General features: G+C 31.0%; 1 protein-coding gene across 1 annotated transcript; it reads left to right on the top strand.

The window, feature by feature from the left end:
- Positions 1 to 7,829: 7,829 nt before the first annotated feature.
- Positions 7,830 to 11,821, top strand: LOC107903847 (uncharacterized). The gene is made up of 7 exons (XM_016830015.2): positions 7,830 to 8,335; positions 8,442 to 8,528; positions 8,683 to 8,928; positions 10,081 to 10,245; positions 10,728 to 10,781; positions 10,880 to 11,026; positions 11,131 to 11,821. The coding sequence occupies exons 1-7, from the start codon at positions 8,048 to 8,050 to the stop codon at positions 11,506 to 11,508; spliced, it is 1,365 nt and encodes a 454-aa protein (XP_016685504.2). The 5' UTR covers positions 7,830 to 8,047; the 3' UTR covers positions 11,509 to 11,821.
- The last annotated feature ends 11,338 nt before the right edge of the window (positions 11,822 to 23,159 follow it).

Genomic DNA, 23,159 nt, shown 5'->3' with positions numbered 1-23,159 from the left:
GATTTCTTCTTCCTCCTCATTGATCGTCAGCCCAGCAAACTCTGTCTCCATATTTGTAGACGTATGCGATCCAAAACACCAAATCTCAAAAGTAAAAGTAAAACGAAAAAACTAGCTGCCGCCACTAAACTAATAGACTTAAAACAATAAAAACCTAAAACCTACCAGAGAAGGTAGACAGAGACGTGCCAGAGAAGGCAGACTACAATTAGTTTGTCTTCATAATCAACATAACTTAAGTTACATGCACACAAACTTTTATATTTTAAAACAAAATAATTTATAAAAAAAATCACTTTGGTGACTTATTGCTTCAATTAAGTTATTTTTAAATATATATATATAAACATACCAATATTTAAATTTAAAATTTACCCAATAGTCAAATGTCAAAACTATTTTTTATTGCTTTATAGACCCCGAAATAACTCAAAATAAGGTTGTCTTAATAATGCAATAAAAACCGAAAACCTTAATCTTTGACTCTTTTTTTTGCCATATATATCAAAACCAAATAGAAATAATGTAGTGGTTCAAAGCCAAATAATTAACAAGCACATTTATTCATAATTTTGGCATGGACAAAAACACCAAAGCAATTCACGCATATACATGTATTCATGATCAAATAGAAAAACTTGCATTGAATATACCATATAAATCCAAAGTTATATTTATGATTAAACAGATATTCACATGAATACTTGAAGGAAAAATTTCAAGTCAATATATCTCAGAAATAAAATATAATAGTTGACATACCCCATAATTCATACCGTAGACTATATCAATATAATTTAACCGAATATTAGAAATAATAATATGTCAAACCCAAATATTATTTGACCAAACTTAAAACTAAAAATATATATATGTTTATATCTTGGCAGTATAAATAAGTGAAATTCATCGACTAATATTAATAACTTTAAAATAAGCAATTATGTACCAAGAAAAGGAATCAAAATAGGCGGCAAAAATTGGTACAATTCAACAGAAACTATGATGCAAAACATTAAACATGAAAGATTAATTCATCTTGCACCAAAGCACCCATTAAATTGAATATATAACCATAACAAAAAAAAATTAACAACTTCAACGATATTCATCAAAACTTAATTTCATCAATTAAACTATAAAAGATATCTTATTGAATAATGGTTATAAACACCTATTCATGCCAACTATAATAATGCATTAATCCTCAAAATCATTGATATGCATATAATATATATACGCACAATATAAACACAATTATAATAATAGAAAAAATAATACTGGCTTGCTTTACATATTTCATGTAAACTCAAATTTATATTCATGACTAAAGACATTATCATGAAACTTCTTTATATGCACAAATACTTAAAAAAAATCCATAACCATCAAATATAAAAAGAATCCAAAATTGTATAAAAGCCTTCATATGCGCAACCACTTATGAAAATTCATAGTCACCATATTAAAAAAAATTCAAATATTTTAATTTTAGTCAGGTTCCATAAGGACTAAAACTTATATAACATAATTATAGCAGAAACCAAAAGTAATCATTCATATATATGAATTGAATTCAATGGTGAATATAATTCATCATGAATAAAGACAAAATATGATAATTCCATAGACATTTAACCACAAACAGAAAATTTAAAACAAATAGTGCTAAAAAAACATCTTAACAACATTCATCTATTCGATTATTAAGAGAATTAACTTTCAAAACTAATTATACAATCCAATTGAAATTCTTCAATTGCAAAAAGTTGTAAGTCTATAACTTTAATCTAATGATGACTTTAACAAAATTTATAAAATAATTGTGTGAAACGAAGAGAAAAAAATCTCACAAATCAATTTTTATCAATTGATTATAAATAAATAAATAAATAATAAACATTCATCTTTTGAATAGCATATGCAAATATTAAACTAGATTATATTTATAAAACCCTAAAACTTTATTTAAAGAATCAAAACCCAAAAATTTTATTAAGAATGTCAAAGATTCAACATAATATATAATTAAAATATCAAATCCATAAAATTAAAAAAGAAAAACGAATCAATCCAAAAATAATAAAGAATCAATTCATTCTCAATGATTCAACATGATGAAGCTCGGATGCCACTTGATAGAATTGTAAAATAAATCTAAAATAAAACTTAATAAACCAGGATCTATCATGTCAAATCATCAAGAATAAATCAAGAACAAAACTAGATGCGGAAGCATACCTGAATCCATGAGTTCCTTAAAATCTACAGATCTTGGGGATTTAATTGTCCAAATTAGCACACAAAAAATTCATAGAATATTTACTCTCTTTTTCCTAAGGATGGGATATTAGAAAATATATCTTGTGTGTAATTTAGGGACCATAACCCTAATATATATAACTTTGACACATTAGCCCTAATTTCTAATTAGCCCATCACTAATTAGAAATTAATTAGAACTTAATTACTAGAGTATCTACACATATTTGACTCATAATTTATTTAATAATTAAAGCCCAATAAAATTTTAACCAAATTAGATCACTTTTAATTAGGGCTAACCTAACATGATAGTAAATAATAACATGTAATTACCCTTATTATATATATGATGTCCATATTTTCCAACAGGTCAACACAATATTAAGCTCTAAATTAGACATGGAATCATACTCACTTTTTTCTTTCAATCACAATAATCGAACTCTCATGTTTTCCTATCTCTCAAGTTTCTTTTTCGACTTCCTCACAGAATTTTTTTGTTTGTTTTCCAGAGATTTTACCTTTTGTGTTTTTGACTTCTTCTGGTTTCTTAAGCTATATAAATTGCTTTTAATATTCAAATATGGTTAATACAATGGATTGTCCAAATGTTGTTGATAATCCTTTGGTGCTTTTGGGAGAATGATCATTGGATTTCTTTGAAGATTCATCAAGTTTCTCCAATATGTCATTAAATCTTTCCATTTGTTTTTGAATCGTCTTAAGAACTTGTACTTCTGCTTTACTAAAAGACATTGCAAAGTCTAAAAGGAAATGATTAAAAGAACAAAATTAAGCCTCAAATAAATTTCTCTCTGGAAAACATTTTTCGAATTTTCTTTTCACATTGTTTTTCAAAAATGATTTTTAACCTTTTTTTTTAATTTCATTTTTTGGATTTTTCACTGTTTTCTTGATTTTTTTTTCTTTATTTATTCTACTATCTTTTAACAGCAAACATTGAAAATCAACAAGAACACAATAAACTCAATGAAAAAACCAAACAAGGAAGACTAGTTTAAAGAACAGAAATACAATTGACACAAAAAAAATACATGAGAACTAAAATGAACAAATTAACTTGATTTGAAACAAAACCAAAACTCTGAATACCAAATGATTGCAAACCTCAATAATGATTGGAATAAAATCCAAAATTGTCCAAAAGGAGGTTTCCAATAACAAGGATCAATGACCCATTCCTTATACAGAAGTAAGAATCAATAATATTAATTCAACGGAATATTGACTTGCTGCTTATAGAGAAGTAAGATGAAAAAGATTCTCAAAAATATTTCATTCAATATTCAAGATTGTTTTACAAAAGGTGGCTCTATGAAAACTAATAAGATTTAAGACTAGAAGGAATACAAGTCTAACTTAGTAAACAAAAGCCCAATAAAAAATTAATTAAAAATAATAAGATAATTAAACTTGTTGCAAAATTGGAACGAAGACTCAATCTAGTGGAGTGTGCCCATATAATGCAAAATTCAGCAAGGGTTTTGTTGGACCGGAAATGGATTTTTGCGTCGAATCGAATTATCCTCTTCATCGTGACTTAAATGTTTCTAAACTTGTTATGTGATTGATATAATTAGCATGTGTAATTCTTAAATAGATTCGCCCATGCTAGCATCATCCACAAGCTATTTCGTATCATGAATTCCCTAATTTGTGTAAAAAATTATGCTCAAATTAATTTAATTCAAAATTCATATGGATAATTTATAGGATTATTAGATGGGAAATTTGCATTATAAGATCCTCCATTTTTTTTATTTGTTTCTACCGTGTTTTGCATTTTAAATTTACCTTTATAGTCCTTATAAATAAAATATTTTCAATGATTCAAAATTCAAAATTTTATTTTAAAACATTTTTAATTGTTTTTCATAATTTATATGAATATAACTACAAACACTAAATTTACAATTTACAATTAAATGAAAACACCTATTTCAATATTAAAAACTATATAAACAAAATTTTATATTTTTTTAAAAAATAAACACTATAATCTAACTATTTCAATCATTTCTATAAACACAATTTTAAATTTTACACTTACATAAAAACAATGTAATCCATCTATTGCGATGTTAATCCATAATTATCAATATTACAATATATTTATTGGGTGAGTATTTGGTACATTAGTAGCTTTTTTTATTCTACATGTAGTCTTAAAACATTGACATGTATATTTTTTAATATTTTACTATATTTCCTATAAAACATTTACCAACCCCTTGACACTGCTTGGGGAATCGGTGTACAAAATATTTTCCCATATTTTTTTTAAATTTTCAACACATTTATTTTACATTTAGACATTTATATTATTTAGTTTAAACATTCAATTTTTATGTTCTTAATTATTTTTGTCATAATACAAACTATAATAATTGTAAAAATTAATTCCTTTTTTGTTTTCTCAGTTATAATACTAGTGAAGTACAAATTTTAATAAACAAATGTAAAATATTAAAATTTATAAATACAAATTAATCCGTGGATAACATGAAATAAAAAAATAATTTTGAACTAAATTATTTAAATTAAATTAAGCTTATAATATTAATACCATATATCAAAACTCATAATCACTTCTAGTCCGACCGCAGCTTGTCCTCGCTTGGCGCCGATCTTAAAGCGGGGCTCGTATCATAACTAAAGAAATGAAACCCTTTGGAAATCATGATAAGAGTTGAGGCAAAATTAACATGTTTTGGACAAGATGGGGGATGTTTGGTCAGCGACATGTTTCAAAGAGAATGTCAATTTGTAAACTCTTTTTTCATTTTATTTCTACCTTTGATTTAGCTAAGCTAATACTTAATGTAACCCATGCTTTCTCCGACAAAATCATTGCTCAACATCAAGGTTCCATGCTTTAAAAGCCCACCTTTCTACCCCCCCCCCTTCAATACCTGCTTTTTATGTATTTATTTATAAAATAGGATTACACATATTTAGATGTCCACAGAATCAAGTGATCTAACGGACCAATGAAAAATCCAAATATGATAAAAATGTTAAAATATTAAAAGAAATATAAAACATACAAGAATAGAAATAAAGAAAGTGGTGAATCTAGATACAGTGTTTTGGAATTGATGAATTTACAAGCTTTAAACAACTCTTCCTCATGATTCAATTCTCTTCTTTTCATGTGGGAGTCTTAATTGGTATTTACCTTTACTGTTCTTCACTTTTTCAATTATTCTCGTTTCTCATTTAGTTTTTCATTTCCGGAAATATTTAATTTAGTAAAGATTATTAGACAATAATTTGAAATTTTGAAAATTTAATGTTATTTTTATAAGAATATTATTTCTTTCATCACGTTTTAATATATGAGTTAATAATAAGTTAATTTCAATTATAATTTTTAGTCACTCACATAATTTATTTTTGGGAAAAGAGAAGGAATATTTGTTGTTTATTTTAAAGATGTCTTATTTTTTACACGAATTTTTATTCTTTGCACTAATTATTCTTTATTTTATATCAACTATTATAATACATTTGTAATAAATAAGTTTTTGTCTCATTTTATTACTTGCGTAACCAAACAAGTCATCAGTGTTGTATTTTTATTATTAAATTTTGCAAGTGCAAAATTGTATTAGAAAGTTGTTTGAAATATTAATAAAAATTAAGCTGTGAGAGAAATTATATTATTTGATAAAAGTAAATATATTTTTTGAAATTAATTTATTTCTTACCTTTTAAGTTTATTTATATTTCTTATAGTTTTAGATAAAAGTTAAACATAAATAATTGTATTTTAAATATATTTTTAAAATAAAATTAATAAATAATTATCTACTTATTTATTATATTTAATATTATCTTTTGAAAATTACTTATTAACTTTTAAGGTTTTTAAATTGAATCGTCGATTTTACATAATTATGTTAAAGGAGTAGATGGTACCTTTCATATTGATCTGAAATTGCCCCTTTAATCGGTGGTTTTGTAGGTCCATCGAAAACATCATGTTGAATAATGATGATGATAAGTGCATGTAGGCAGATGGGTCCAACCTAAAAGCTGAGTTCCATTTGACTAAACCCCCTTTCATCGCTGTGGCTTAGATTTGGAGACACCATCACTATCACTGCCTTCTTTCAAACCCCACAAAACACCAAAGTTGAGCTTTTTACGAAACAAATTGATACATGGAAGATTTGGAATATGCGGAAAAATAACCCTTTGGATAATTAAGGGTAATGGTTATATAAATATGTTTAAATGAAGATAAAATCTTTCAAAATAATCAAATAAGGGTTAAATCTTTTCGCGAAAGTGTTGAAATAAAAACTTCTTAAATATCGTATATTAAATTTTAAATTATGTTCTTTTCAAGTTATATCTGATTCAAGTGTTTTGTTTTATTCTAAATACGTCAATCTTTACATAATTTTTTACAAATTAGGTTGAAGTGAATAAAAAACTTTCGCGTGAGCCGTGCAAAAGGTTGAATCCTATTTTGAACATTTATCCAATAATAAATGAATAAAGTATTTATATGTAAAAATAATATCAAATCTTGTAATAGAGGTGAGTTTGCCTATAATATACCTCTCGCTGATTCAAGCTACTCAAATCGACCTAAAACAAGTCCAACCCAAGTTACAAGACAACCTAGGAGAAAAATACACCAACCCCATGGCCACCAATTAGCACAATAGACAAAAGAAATCAAAGTTGAGCCCCAAAATATAAGCACTACAAAGACATGCATGAGTGAGTGGAGAACTGTAATGAAATGTAATTGATGGAGACTGCAATAATGCATTTGCATGGATGTGTCTGCATGCGCCACCAGACAGGAAATGTACTCACTCCTACCCCCAACAAGATACGATTGTACGATCAAAATACAAAAGATTTTAATCGCAATTATAATACAAAGCATACACAAATGTAAAAAAAATATACAAATTAACAAATCTAGTCCCCCATAACTCCCAAGTTTTGCTAAACTTTAAATAATGAAAGGAAATTCAAAGTGGGCAGACTTTTAGCTTGATGGTTACAAAGTATATAGCTGACACAAAGAACATATTGGGAAGTGAGAAAGAACTTTGAAAACCCAGAATCAACTGTATTTCACATTTATTCCTATGCATACAAACTACAGTAAAAGAATAACACAGACCACTACCTATATTTCTCTATAAATTTAACACAGATATGGAAATAATAATAACTAAAGTTTTAGATAACTCGTGTAATCATATAAAAATATTTAGATTGTTTTTTTATTTATATAAAATAATTTAAATTTTGATTTATTTGTATAGTTATGGTTGCTTGTTAGTATTGCGTAACCAAAATACCAAAAAAAAAAAAACACCGCGATAAAAACAACTTTTGTAGTTGAAATCATAATTTCAAAAGCAAAATAAGAAAATGGAATCTTTGAAGTTTAAAAATGTTGTTTCACACAAAGTGACTTTATTATTCTTCATTAAAACATACATTTCTAAACTTTATCTTCTCGATTTTCTGCCAGCTTTGCTAAACTCACCCTCACTATTTATATCACCACACCCACATTAGCAGAACTTTGAGAAAACCCCATTTCTCTGCTTTCTTTTTTAATAAGCCAAGCTGTCGGGACATCAGCACCAAGACATTAGAATATCTGTAAGAGAATAACAAGAAGTGGGAATTGTTTTATTTATTATTTTCTGCCATTCTTGGATGTTTTCGAGACCTTCGAAAAATGGTGTGAAGGATAGAAGCACTCGAGAAAGCTTTTCTTACAATGTTGATCTTATGTCGGATCAGATGTCCCCATTTTGATCACAGAATAAGACGACTCAACCCATGTTCAAGCATGGCTTCTTGCTCTCGTAAAACCTCACCAATCATTCATGCTTTTGTAATTTTTCTTCTTGTTTGTTCTTCTTCAATTTCTCCCGTTTACTCATCGGAACCCCATAATCTCCATGCGAGAAATCGAACTTTCCGACCGGATAAAGAGCTACAAAAGTTGAAATTCATAAGACAACGTCTCAACAAGATCAACAAGCCAGCAGTAAAGACAATTCAGGCAATTTAATCTAGTTTTTGCCTTGAGGTTTTTTCTTTTTATCTTTTATCAGACATTGGTTTCCAAGATCTCCAACATGTTTTTGTTTATGGTTTTGGTGTTGCAGAGTCCTGATGGTGACACTATAGATTGTGTTTTGTCGCATCATCAGCCTGCCTTCGATCTTCCTCAACTCAAAGGACAACGACCATTGGTAATTAAATAATATTTTAGTTGCACGATATTACAGTACATGGTTATGTTACAGTGTTTATCGTCGTTATTTATTGTAATTAAAGGGAAAACATCCATTGGTCCACAAATACTAATTGAACAGTTTTTTTTTTCTATTGTTGAAATATGTGCAGGATCCACCGGAGGGACCTAGGGTTTATGAAAGAGATGGGGTGATGATGACGGCGGAAGTAGAAGAAGAAGAAGAAGGAGAAGAACATGTTCAGCTATGGAGAATGTCAGGTGAAACATGTCCGGAAGGAACAATTCCCATCAGGAGAACGACGGAACAAGACTTGTTAAGGGCTAGTTCTGTAAGAAGATTTGGAAGGAAACCAAGACGACGTGTTAGAAGAGATTCAACCAGCAACGGCCATGAGGTAGGTGTCTTCAAAATTACACTTTTAACAAAAACTGCCATGCCTAAAAAAATATCAAATTTTATCTAAGCAATGTTTCCATTTTTTCTTAAAAAAAACAATTATTCATAAGGTACTGTTTTTATTTTGTTAGAAAAATATGAACTTTTTGTCCCACAGAAGTAGGTGAAAAAAATGAAAAAGCAATTGGAATAGCGTTCAAAATCGAAAGGAACCAATATCAAGAAAGTAGTCAAAAGTGGATTGTAAAACGGCCCTACTTATTTATTTTTATTACCAAAGACTTCAGTCTCTTATGCCAACATAGACAACCTTGTATTTTGTACATACATTTCTTTGGGGTAGGCTAACAGATTTTTAGTAAAAATCCTTTAAAATAAATTTAGATAATTAAAATCTTTGAGTGCTTGCATCACATAATTAACTCACAGAGTATATTCTTTTTACAATTTTATATTTAATTTATTGATACCGTATAAAGACATATTATAGTTATATACTTATAAATGATGTGTCTTTATATATAAATGTAAACTCATTTTTCTTTCTTTAAAGCATATAAACTTTTTTTTTAAGAACATTTGTATCAAATAAAAACACAAATATGAAATATCCTAGTAGTAGAAGATTAGATTATGGGACAAAAAATAAACCCCAATTCAAAGTCATCATTCTCTTCAACTTGCACAACCTAAAAAGTATTTCGGGACTTTGCATAATCTATTTATTAAAGCTCCTATAATATAATTTTATGCTCCTATCTTGATTACGCCTAATTTCTTTGTTACACAAAGGGTCCTTTTATATATAATAATCGCATTGTAAGTTAAGGGGTCCCTGCCTAGAATAGGATGGTTTAAACTAGCAAAACTCTTTTCTAGATTGAAAAAATTATGATCAAATCGATATAATTCTCTTACTCTTTGATGTAATGTATGGAATTGTAAAAACTGATTTTTGTTAACTTTTTCCTCTTTAACATCCTAGGTTTACTTTAAAAACCTTATATCCCCACATATTTAAACATTAATATTATAACATAATTTTTAAAAATATAGGGAAAAACTTTAAAAACAATTAAGTAATTACATTTTATGCTTATTTGGAAATCCGAAATAAGATGGTGGTAATAATAAAGGTATATGGTTACAGCATGCAGTTGGATATGTGAGCGGGGGAGAATATTACGGAGCCAAAGGCAGCATAAATGTGTGGGCACCCCACGTCTCCAATCCCTATGAATTCAGCTTATCCCAACTCTGGGTCATCTCTGGTTCTTTTGCGCACGATCTCAACACCATTGAAGCTGGTTGGCAGGCATGTCTTTTTCCATTTTAACTCTCTTTTTTTAGAAAATACTCTCTTTTTCCATCTTAAGCTCGAATTAAGCCTGGTCTCACTTTTTCATATATTAATAAAAAGATATTTTATATTATTTTTTAAATTCTTCATGTTGTACATTCATGTTTGGGATTCGGGGAATAATATAGAGAAGAATTATATATATTTTTATAATTAATTTTAATTTTTGTTGTTATTTAAATTAAATTTGGATTGGAACGAACCAATTGCCTAAACTTGGGTTCGACAGAGTACTTTAACTATGAACATGTCTGAATACATTCTAATTCGAGTACCATAACTTTTTATAATATAATCTTGTTAAACTTGATCCGATTGATCTTGCGTTATTATATATAAAGAAACAGACTTAATATTTTTTATACATTACATAAAAATATGATTATAGTGGCTTTAAGCACTAATTAATCTTTTTTTTGTCATTTAATTTTATGCAGGTGAGTCCGGAGCTATACGGGGACAATTATCCTAGATTCTTCACTTATTGGACCGTAAGTATAATAAAAAAATTTTATTTGGAAACAATTTAATTATAGTTACTAAATTCCTCATTGCTTAATTAATTAAGATAAATGAAAATATTTGGCAGAACGACGCATATGAAGCAACTGGGTGTTATAATTTGATGTGCTCAGGATTTGTTCAAACAAACAATAGAATTGCAATTGGAGCTGCAATCTCCCCAATCTCATCATACCATGGTGGACAGTTTGATATCACCCTCTTGATTTGGAAGGTAAATCACAAATAAACCAAAATCCTTTTAGTTTCCTTAAAACCGGACTAAATCGATTAAATCAATTAATGCTAGTTTTGAAATACATCTTGTAAATGGTGTAGGATCCAAAGCATGGGAATTGGTGGTTGGAATTCGGATCGGGGATTCTAGTAGGATACTGGCCATCATTTTTGTTCACTCACTTAAGGGATCATGCAACCATGGTTCAATTTGGTGGGGAGATTGTGAACACAAGGCCCGGAGGTTCCCACACCTCCACCGCGATGGGCAGCGGTCATTTTGCCGGCGAAGGGTTCGGAAAAGCCTCTTATTTCCGAAACTTAGAGGTGGTTGATTGGGATAATAACCTAATCCCATTGCCAAATCTACGAGTGCTGGCTGACCATCCCAATTGCTATGATATCAGAGGTGGGGTTAATGGGGTTTGGGGACATTATTTTTATTATGGAGGACCTGGAAGAAGTGTTAGGTGTCCGTAAAGGGAATGATATAGGCAACGGGGGAAAGCAAATTTTATATTAACAATCAAGATAAAAGAAAATAAATGATAAAAATCTGAGAGTCAAAATAGGTATTTATTAATTTTTGAGTAAGATAATTACCAAGATTGTTGGAGGGACTGCTGCCCTTGTGGATCTGCCCCTGGGTATAGGGTAGAGTTAGTAAATAGTTTTTTTCTTTTTTTGTTTAATATTTGTCGGGTGATACTGGGTTTCTTATGGAGATGAGAGATGTTGATTTTGTAAGTTTGGGCCTTTGGGGCATTTTTATAGTAATTATTTTCCTTGTTAATCCAATTTTCATTTTATTTTCTTAATTGGAATGATATTAGAATTTTGGTATAATGACTGATTTGTAGTTTTTTTTTTATATAAGAGATATAGGACAAAAGTTTTTTTGATCGAATTCATAATTAGTGTGAATTAAAATTTTAAATAAAAATATTTTATTATTTCATTTTTATTCAATCTAAAGAGGTAAGTGATTATTAAATTATATGCAGGTTGGTGGTTATGTCTAATACGCCATCAATAAATAGTAACATGATATTGTTATTAAATTAAAAAAATAATGGAGACTTTATAAGTAAATACTAATAATTTTGTTTAAACATAATTAAATAATAATTAATTATAAATAAATTATAAAACCTAAAATTCAAGATCTTAAACTCAAAATCTTAGACATAAACCTTTAAACCCAATATCCTAAATCCGAGAGTTATTATTTATAATAGTTACGATTGTTTAATTATTTTTAAATAAATTTATTAGTTTTTATGACAATTGAGTCTTAGTTTGATTGGCATCAATATTATTACCAATGTAGGAGGATGTAGGCTCGAGTATGCTGAAACATTTTTATCTTTCTATTTAAAGGTTGAAAAGGGGTTACGGGTAATTGACCTAACGTCAAATGTAGTAGTTATTTGAGGTGATTTCTACACTTATCGAGTTTATTTTCTTGGCATTTTATAATTAATTATTGCATTTTTAGTATTAGTAGCTTAGGAACTAAAATTTAATAAAAATAAGCGTTTTTACGCATTTTATGCTATTTTGATGACCCGTAAGGCCGTTCAAGCCTTGTGAGTGACTAATGGGCTAATTAAGTATGTGGGATACCAATTCAAGTCCAAGAATATAAAGGATGATGATCGGGCCAAGAGACAAGGAAGCCTGATAGAACAAAAAAGTTGTCAAGGCTGGAAATACACTTGACTTCGCCACAATGACACGATGATTATGGGAGAAAATTCACGATGGCGATGTCATGACAAGGAGACTCCCTACGTCACAATGACGCGATGATGGCAGGCTAAAATGAAGTTGATTCTTTGGATGACACTTTTGGGATATTTCCATATTTGGACCTTAACATTTATAAGAATATTGCATTTATTGGTATCTAAGTGTATCTAGGGTTGAGTAGTCACCAAGTAGCTTGTTGCCTATATAAGCAACCTTAGGGTCATCAGAATTGTGTGTAGACTTAAGAAAATTTTTCCTATTCATTATTCTTTTCTTTTTATGTTTGCTTATTCGGAACATTTCTATTTCGATGTGAATAAAATTGCGAGTGAAGATTGCTCCGGATCGCTTCAATATGTATTCATGAATATTCTATTATCTCTTCTCTTTTATTTTTTTTATTTACCTTTCGTTGATCTGGCTAATTAATGTTTGTGTGGATATTAGAATAGATTATTGTGCTTTATTCATATCTTGCATGTTTCAATTAATAAATTAATTTATTTGCAAAGTAATTATTTATCTAAAATTAGTTGTTTATTCAAGAGTACTTAGTATATTAGGGAGTGTCAAGTGGTGAGACCGGGAGGGTATTTGTATGCCTAGGAAGAGATCGGAAGGGTGACTTAGGTGGTAATCCTTAGTGTAGATAAGACTGGAAGGGTATTCTTACTAAGGGTGATAAATAACTCAATCGACTATAATTAATTATTTGATTAAATAATTAGGCATTTAATTGATCATAGGTTAGAGGCTCGCCTTATCAACACTAGGAATAAGAAATTCTATTAGGTTAATTTAGGCCTATTAATTTAATTAGTTTAATTAAAATATTAATTTGAATTCACACTACTAATTCGTGACTCGATTAGATCAATAATTCTTTTCTGTAATTAATTTAATAATAGTTTCTCCAATCTACAATCCCTTGGGTACGATCCTCAGAGTACTTACTAGTGTTTTATTGTAAACTTTACTATATTACAATTTGACTTGTACGCTTGCAGACATTGCCGATTTCATTTCTTACATTTTTGGTGTGATATATTTACTATAAATGATAACACATTTATAGGTGGTCAAGTTGTTGGCACCGTTGCCGAGGATTGCGATGATGGAATTTTTATTAAATTGATTATTGTAAAATAATATTAATCAAAAGACGAACAAGCTAGATAATGAATTTTTTTGTACATAATTAAATTTTTTTCTTGAATTTTTGTAGTTAATTAAATATTTTTATTATTAATATTTTTACTTACCTTGTTGATTAGCAGATTTAATCATGAATGTTGATTTTTATAGGTCTGTGTATGAATTATCCAAATCGAGTTGATTGTACGGAGCTTTGACAAACCAATGGAGTCGTGATTACAGACAAGCAGCCCGAGTGTTCAAACGAACTCTCACTTAAGCCGAACAAGTATACATCCGAGAGGGATGGAGATTCGACGAACCCATGGGATGACGATGAAGTATTTGAGGAAAAAGTATACAAACAATGGGAGATCATGGAGAACGAAAGATCACTTATGATAGAATTGCTTCAACGAAGAGATGAAACAATGGAAAAGATACATTAGTGACCTTTAGGGACATTCGAATATCTAACCAAAACTACTTATAATTCGTATGACTATACGTCCGAGCTGAAAAGCCATGAGCCAGAATTCCAAGCTAAATCAAAGTGAATCCAACAACAGTTGGATCAATTAGAAAAATTTTTTTGGCAAAACTCCCAAGCGAATTCTCCATTGGAAGAGTTTGTACATGATGTCTCCAATTTTGATTTGTAAGACCAATATATCATCGACAGCAATCCAAAATTAAATCTGGAAAGTCAACAAGAGTTTGGTTTTGGATACGAGAACGAATTGAATATAATTGAAGTTATCTCCGATCCAATTAACATAGATGTATATATAGACGTAGATGTAGTAGTAGACGTTGTGGTAGAACTAACCACTGACATTGAGCTTCAACCGATTCAGAATGAAAGTTTAGATGAGCAGATACACATTTTGGCCATAATCGAAGAGGTGTCAATGAAAGAAATTGACAAGTTCATTTCATTCTCCTTTGACGATGAAGATAAAGATCGGGTAACCAAAACTTCTCGTGACATAGAGGGGAGGAAGTTCGAGATAATAATACCTCAAAAGACAATTTGAGGTTGGCTCGAGTTCAACAATAAGTGGCTCATTATGTGGATGTCGCGTCGGTCGAAGATAAGGCAATATCATTAGAATCAATCGAGGGTGCTGATTCAAATTTATCAAAAATGGAACAAAAGAAGAATCAAAGTCTCGAAGACTAACTGGAAGTTCTTTTATGGGGGCGATACAAATTTTCCTGATCCCAGAAAAGGACATTTTGTTTAAAATTCTTATAATTTTAAATTTTTATTTAAATATTTTAATTATTTAGTTTAACATTTAATTAGGATAATTTTTTTATTTAGTTTTATAGTGGCTGTTGAGCTTAAAACCGGGGAAAAACATACAAGTCGAAGAGTCAGAGTTTCACGTAAATGGGAGGTCAAAATAGCCGTGACATTGTGATGACCAGTTTTGCGTCGTCACGATGAGCCTACCTCATCCTAACGAGCAATATTGTGTCTTCCCAATGAGCAAGACACGTTTCAACGTGGCCTCATGACATCGTAATGAACCTTCTTAACGAGCAAACAAACAAACAGTGACGTTGCGATGAGAAGCGTCGTGTCATCATAACGTCAGGCCCCTGGTCGCAACGAGAGGAAAGCAATGTCATAACGAGCCATGACATAATAGCCTTGGAACTTATAATGACAAGGTGACATCGTGATGAGCTGAAACTTCTTGTCATGATGAGGAGATGGTTAAGGCCTTTGTCATGACGTGCCCTATTTCAATAGCCTCTCAACATTGTTTCTTCCGTTTCCACCAACACTCTAAACATCCACAACTCTGAAATTCTGCCCCACTAGTTCTCTTCAAGTATTCAACAATCCTCTTTCAATTTTTTCTTTTTGTCACCTAAAACCCTTTTTAAAAACAACCCTTTTTGACGAGGAATCCACAGCAGCCAACGGTGAAACAAACAACTCGATAGTAATGAAAATTCGATGACATCTTTTTCTAATCTTTACATTTCATTGTTGAATTTCGAGCATTAGATTAGAGACCCTAATTTTTTAAATTATTTTAATTCACCGGATTGATTATTAGAATTATATTGGTTTTCATGGCCCCTCATAAACAACCGACATTTTTAGCAAATCGAGGAACACGATATGCCGAATGGACTGAGGAGACGATTTGTATTTGATAATTTCGCGGCCTAAATAGCCAATTTTGATAAACCGATGATCCCGAAATATGGCTTCGATTTTTCCATGCAATCTTTTTACGATCCAATTATCGCGAGGATCAATCGGTTACGATAGTACATATTCTATCGACAATCGCTTAAACCAAACGTAATATCGATCGTTCAAGAATTTTAAGTGAATTTTCCTAAAGCCCAAGACAACAAAGTCTTTATAAGAAGCGTGTACATAGTCACCTTTCCAATTGCGATCGAGACTATTTATAGGACACCTCGCTATGCCTCGGATTTTTACAAAAATTTAAATGAGGACAATGTGGACTTTGATGAAATAATTAACTTTTTAACCGAAGGTTAAGGCCATTGGGTTTTGAAAGCAGTTAACCTAAAAGCTATTGCAATTTCGACAATCGATTATGACCCTAAAAGCCAAGATGTGGATGTACTTTATTAGTGCAAAATTATTTCCTACTCAGCACGTCACGAAAGTTATCTATGATTGTGCTTTTTTCTATATGTTATCTTGTAGGGCTAACAAGTTAACAACGAAGAGTAGATCCTTGTGAACATGAGACAGTGTGCCAAAGGGCACACGAGGACTCCTATACTCGCACTTGATCGCGGAGATGTGCCAGAGGGCTAGTGCTGTAATTGATCCTGAAGAACCAACCTACCCACTGAATGGCATTTTAAACAATGTCATTTATGCACGATTCTGTAAGCAACGCACCGATCGGGTGGAAAAGAGAAATGAACAAGTAGCTGCCCACGGGGAATACACACGAGACCATAAGCTCCTGAAACTAAAAAAATGCACCCAAACCCATACCACCATGGGTATGCCGATCTCAGAGGGTTCTAAGGGATCCGATAAGCAAAGACTGGTTTAGGCACAAAGCATCCCACGTCGAGCACCATCCACAGTGGATGGCCGAACATGACAATCAAGAAGGCCGATCCGACTTTGGATGGCCTCGTACTGGTTCAACCCGATAGGTGCCACTCCACTCGCTCCACATCCTAGCCTATCTCATGGGGTCCATCCACATGAAGAGGGGATGCAGCGAGGGTCGTCTCAAACGAGCACGATGATGGCACGAATGAGTTCGACGATGAAATATTCGTCGATTTATGAGGGAGTTTATGATACGAGTCACAAAAGCCCAAATTCTTGAGGGCAAGGCCCAATAAGAAGATTCCAAGCCCAATCAAGAAATCCACCCATACTTAGTTGAAAATCAGGCCAAATTGTCAAAGTGGCCCAAGTTGTAAAGTTTTATTTTTATTTATTTATTTATTTTACTTAGTTTAAATGTTTATCCAAGAGTTCCAAATAAAAGACCCTTGGCCGAATTTCCATATTAAAATAATTAGGAGTTTTTTTTTAGTTTTAGTTTTAGTGTTCTAATTAAATTAGGAAAACATTTGAAAGGCCTATTTATATGGCTTGGCCAGCCACCCTACTTAACATTATAATTACATTGAAAATTTCAGATTTGATTTGAGTGAAAATTCTCTTTGAGTTCTTCAAGGATTTTCTCTTGAGTTTTCTTTAGAAGTTGTTTTAACAATCTTTTTGATTGTGGGAGCCATCTTCAACCTTCTTCTTGCCATTGATATTCTTTGGAGGGGAGATTAGAGCCGTTTGAAGGGAGTTGTGAGATCTTTCGAGATTTCAAGGCTTCTTAGGACTTATCTTTTAATTTCTTACTGTCAATTCTTTCTTTATTTCTACTTGTGCTGAATCATTATCTAATCTATTTTCTGTTCTTATTGTGTTTTCAGCCTTTTTCTATCTTAAGGAATCAGCCCAAAAATCCCCAATTTCTAGGGTTTTTCCATACTCTTTTTGGGTGAAATTAGATTGTCGAAATTTGGGGAAAACTATCTTGGTGTTCAATTGGGCAGAATCACAATCTCCTTGAGGGTTTCAAGAACCCTAACACTTATTTCTATTCTCAATTTGATTCTTTGCTGATTTGGGGATTTTATTTCAGATCTGAAAATTCAAAAATCTAATCTTTTAATTTTCTGTTTCGTTTCAGATCTAATTGTTTAGGGTTTTCGTAGGAGTTTCTCGTGACTTGGCAACTCGATCTTGGTCCGCGCGCAACCCCGTATCATTTGGTATCAGATTTTGGGCGTTTTGGGTGTTCTTGGTTGATTTCTAAACTGATCTCAATATTTTAAAGCAAAAACAGCAGTTTTACCCAGAAAAATCTTTCAAAAAAATTTTATTTGAGTGGGTAAACGTTGTCAAATTGATCTGAAATTTTACATACATATTTGTGGCATTGTGATTGAATATAAAAAATTTATTCCTGCAAAAAAATCAGTCAAAAAAGTCAAAAAATCAAAAAAAAGACGAAATCCAATAAAAATTTAAAAAAAATTCAGCGGGTTGAGTTTGGTGCCCAAACATTCCAGATCAAAAATTAAGTATTTAAGGACATTCGAGATTTAATTTTGTGATTTTTTGAGATCGGGAACACCTCGAACAAAGTTGTCAAGTTACTCCACAGTTTTTCGGGTTTTCTGTTTTCAGCAATTTTTATTGATTCTTAGCTGTAGGTTTTCATTTGTTTGCTTTTTATTATCCTTTTAAAATATCTAACACCTTCTTGTTTCTTGTGTTAGTAGGATTTAAACGTGTGCACAATCCTTCCTCGGTGCAACACGAATCACTTGGTGTCTCGTCAGTTTTTGGCATCCTAGTGCAAATTAGGATTCTTTGGTAGTTTGGCTCACACTCTCTAATTGGTTGATATAAACTCTGATAAAGAACTCACAAGATTGAATTCGACCTCATTGAGAATTTGATTTTTCTTTTTGAGTGATTAATGGTGAGGTTTGCTAACTTTTATTTTTGAGTGTTGAGTGTTTATTTTTTACAGGTTTTGAAGATGTCTAAAGGTGATAATAATGATGCACTTATGAAAGTCCAACAACAGTTAGACAGAAATACTGCTGCAATCACACAAATAAATGCTACACTTCAAGCATTGAATACTACTTTGAATGAGGTACGAGTGAATCAAAAACATCAATATCGAGATCCAATTAAGGAAGATAGGGATAACCAGCCCCATAGGTGCAACCCTCAACGTGTCCCTAGAATGGATGATGATTGTCATGATCATGGACAATCATCTTTGGCAAAACCAAAGAGCGAGCAGCAACGAGAACATCTCTTTCATACTCGCTGCCACGTACAAGGTAAGCTTTGTAGAGTTATTATTGATGGTGAAAGTTGCTCGAACATAGCCAGCACGACGATGGTGGAAAAGCTTTGCTTAACCACTACCAAGCATCCACAACCTTATCAACTACAAGGGCTTAGCAACGAAGGCCAATTTAGGGTCACTCAACAAGTGCGCATTGCCTTTTCTATCGGTAAGTATCAAGACGAAGTTGTGTGCGACGTAATGCCTATTCAAGCCTGCCATTTGTTGCTAGGAGAACCATGGCAACTGGATCGAAAAGTCACTCACGATGGTCGTACCAATAGGTATTCTTTCAAGCATCAAGGAAAGAAACTTACCTTAGTGCCGCTCACTCCGGAACAAGTCCATGAGGACCAAATCAAACTGAGAAATTCTGTTAAAACAAGTGAGGAAAAAGAAAAAGAGAATGAAAAGAGCAAAAAGAGATTGAGAGTGAAAAGGAATGTGAAACAGAAAAGAAAATTGAAAAAGAAGTTGAAGAAAGAAGAGAAAATGAGTTAGAAAAAGAAACAAAAGAAAAAGACGAGGAAAGGCTAGTGAGGAATGTTTCCACTAACCAAGATATGAATTTTTCTTGTGTTGCTACTTTTCAGGTTCCCGAAAGATCGAAAGATAACTTTCAACTTCAATACCTCTCAAATGAAAGACGCTTTCATACGATCAACTTAAGCAAAGATGAAATCACACTACATGATCCCGAAGGTAAGCGAGGTAAGGAAATTTTAGAAACCGAGTCCAGTGCAGATTTGAAAATTATTGATAAAACTTTTGGTGACTTAGTTCTTAAAAGATCCCATCATTTTGATCCGATTAATTGTTACTCTTCGATTGTGGTTGATAAAGTCATTACGAAAAGAAGCGTGATTTGTTATTCTCTTGATTTACCTTGTGTAAAATCCTTGAATTTGTCCAAATCTGTTTTGGAGAATAAGGTAACGAAATTTGCCAAATTTGTTTTCAATTTATATTCTTGCCTTAAACAGTTTATGTGGTTGTACATGAAGTTTGAGTTCCATTTGACAAAGGTTAACTCAACAACAGAGATTCGACTACACTATGCCCCGATGAACGAAGGTTTGTTTTAAATGAAAAAGGTAAAATCGACCCTTATTCTTTTGCTTATCGAGGTAAGATGCTTGAAACCTTTGAAACACTTTTGTACTCCTCGGATAGTGATAAAGATCGTGTTGATGAACACTTAGATCGAAACGTGCTTGACTGTCCTATTTTATTTATTGATGATCTATCTGTTTTGATGGTTGATAAAAAGATTCTTGTTTTTGATAATGCATGTGTGAGTGAATCTATAGACCGTCGATTAATGCATGGTATGATTATGCAACTCTGTGAACCATGTAAATCTTTTCAAATACCTACTTGTGACGATTATGTTTACCATTTGATTTATTACTCGCAATTTATTCATGGTTTGTGGGAACAATGTGAGACGACTGAATGCCTTAAAACATGTCCATCTTTGTTTCAAATATTTGACGAGGCAGTGGTGAGTAAATTAGATTGTTTGCATGGTAATCTGAATCTGTCCATTCACATGCGTTATACCTGTTCTGTTATGCTTATGATTGGACTACAAGCTTGTTTCCGTTGCTATTTACTATCTCATGGCTATTCTTTTCAGTGGACTCAATTGCCATTAGTCCTGTTCGATAGAGGAAAGTCGAGTTCATTTGATTTTTCAGATTCGAGGACGAATCTTTTTGAGGAAGGGGGAATGATACGAGTCACAAAAGCCCAAATTCTTGAGGGCAATGCCCAATAAGAAGATTCCAAGCCCAATCAAGAATCCACCCATACTTAGTTGAAATCAGGCCAAATTGTCAAAGTGGCCCAAGTTGTAAAGTTTTATTTTTATTTATTTATTTATTTTACTTAGTTTAAATGTTTATCCAAGAGTCCAAATAAAATACCCTTGGCCGAATTTCCATATTAAAATAATTAGGAGTTTTTTTTTAGTTTTAGTTTTAGTGTTCTAATTAAATTAGGAAAACATTTGAAAGGCCTATTTATATGGCTTGGCCAGCCACCCTACTTAACATTATAATTACATTGAAAATTTCAGATTTGATTTGAGTGAAAATTCTCTTTGAGTTCTTCAAGGATTTTCTCTTGAGTTTTCTTTAGAAGTTGTTTTAACAATCTTTTTGATTGTGGGAGCCATCTTCAACCTTCTTCTTGCCATTGATATTCTTTGGAGGGGAGATTAGAGCCGTTTGAAGGGAGTTGTGAGATCTTTCGAGATTTCAAGGCTTCTTAGGACTTATCTTTTAATTTCTTACTGTCAATTCTTTCTTTATTTCTACTTGTGCTGAATCATTATCTAATCTATTTTCTGTTCTTATTGTGTTTTCAGCCTTTTTCTATCTTAAGGAATCAGCCCAAAAATCCCCAATTTCTAGGGTTTTTCAATACTCTTTTTGGGTGAAATTAGATTGTCGAAATTTGGGGAAAACTATCTTGGTGTTCAATTGGGCAGAATCACAATCTCCTTGAGGGTTTCAAGAACCCTAACACTTATTTCTATTCTCAATTTGATTCTTTGCTGATTTGGAGATTTTATTTCAGATCTGAAAATTCAAAATCTAATCTTTTAATTTTCTGTTTCGTTTCAGATCTAATTGTTTAGGGTTTTCGTAGGAGTTTCTCGTGACTTGGCAACTCGATCTTGGTCCGCGCGCAACCCCGTATCAGTTTACTTTTATATTTTATATTTTGTTATTTTAATTTCTCCTTGAACTTGGCAACGAGGTCTACTTCGATACATATTATTATTTTTTGGTATTAACAAATATTCAACTTAAGTTATAGTACAAATATAATAAATAATTTTATTTAACTCATTGTTAATATGATGATATATGAAATATAAATTTTAAATATTTTTTAAGTAATTAATATAATTTTTTTGTAAAATTTATTTGAATATATAAATCATATTTATCTTTTAGATTTAATTTCACCAGACATCCATAAATTATTATCCTTATCATAAATTGATCTTCAGGCTCAAAATATCGATGTTATATCAATCAAGTCCTTCCACTATCGAAACTGTTAATTTAACCATTAAATGGCATGTAAAATATGATGTAAAATAATTTAAAATATAATTTTAAAGTAAAGGAAAATGTTTCTGCATAAATTTTAGGATTAAAAACTAAAAAATAAAGTAAAACTTTAAAAAAATGGACGATGGTTCTTGTAAAAGCTTCAAAAACCTAAAAACAAATATTTTTACAGCATCCATTTTTACAATATTTATCTTTCTTTAAATTTTTTATTTAAATTATGACATAAAATCTAATGTCTCATTTAACAGTTAAATTAACGATTTTAGTAATGAAAGGAGCTTATTGATATAACATTGATAATTTGAGGATATAATTAGAATGTTTTAAAGTTTAAGGAACAATTTGAAATGAGGGTCATAGTTTAAGGATGTTTGGTGCAATTAACTCTATCTTTTATAATTAATATAAATGAGCAAAATTTTTATAATTTGACACTCAAATTAGTTCTAGAATTTTTAGTTTTTTCAGTTTAGCTTGAAAAACCAAATTGAAACATTGGTTTGATTCAAAAAGCTATCTATTTAGGTATAATGATTTTTTTGGCCCTTCAATTTTACAAAAAAAAAAGTATTTTAGTCCTCCATTTAATTTTCTGTCTCTTTTAACCATTGACCTTGTATTATTTGTTAAATCACTTTAAATTGGATGGAAAAGTTTAGGCTTGTTAACTTTGCTAACACATGCACGTGGTATGCCATGTTAACAATTAATTAATTTTTGAAAAATATTTTTAATAATTTATATACTTTTTAAAAAA

The sequence above is a fragment of the Gossypium hirsutum genome, chromosome D05 (assembly GCF_007990345.1).
Source record: "Gossypium hirsutum isolate 1008001.06 chromosome D05, Gossypium_hirsutum_v2.1, whole genome shotgun sequence".
NCBI classification, from domain to species: domain Eukaryota; kingdom Viridiplantae; phylum Streptophyta; class Magnoliopsida; order Malvales; family Malvaceae; genus Gossypium; species Gossypium hirsutum.
Note: the sequence above shows the minus strand (reverse complement) of the source record. Positions and strands in the feature narration are given on the sequence as shown.

Bases quoted from the DNA above. Each gene is read 5' to 3' on its own strand.
- LOC107903847 (XM_016830015.2), top strand. From the start codon at position 8,048: ATGTTGATCTTATGTCGGATCAGATGTCCCCATTTTGATCACAGAATA. The intron at 10,246-10,727 runs GCATGTCTTTTT...AATTTTATGCAG, and splicing joins CCATTGAAGCTGGTTGGCAG to GTGAGTCCGGAGCTATACGG. The intron at 10,782-10,879 runs GTAAGTATAATA...AATATTTGGCAG, and splicing joins GATTCTTCACTTATTGGACC to AACGACGCATATGAAGCAAC.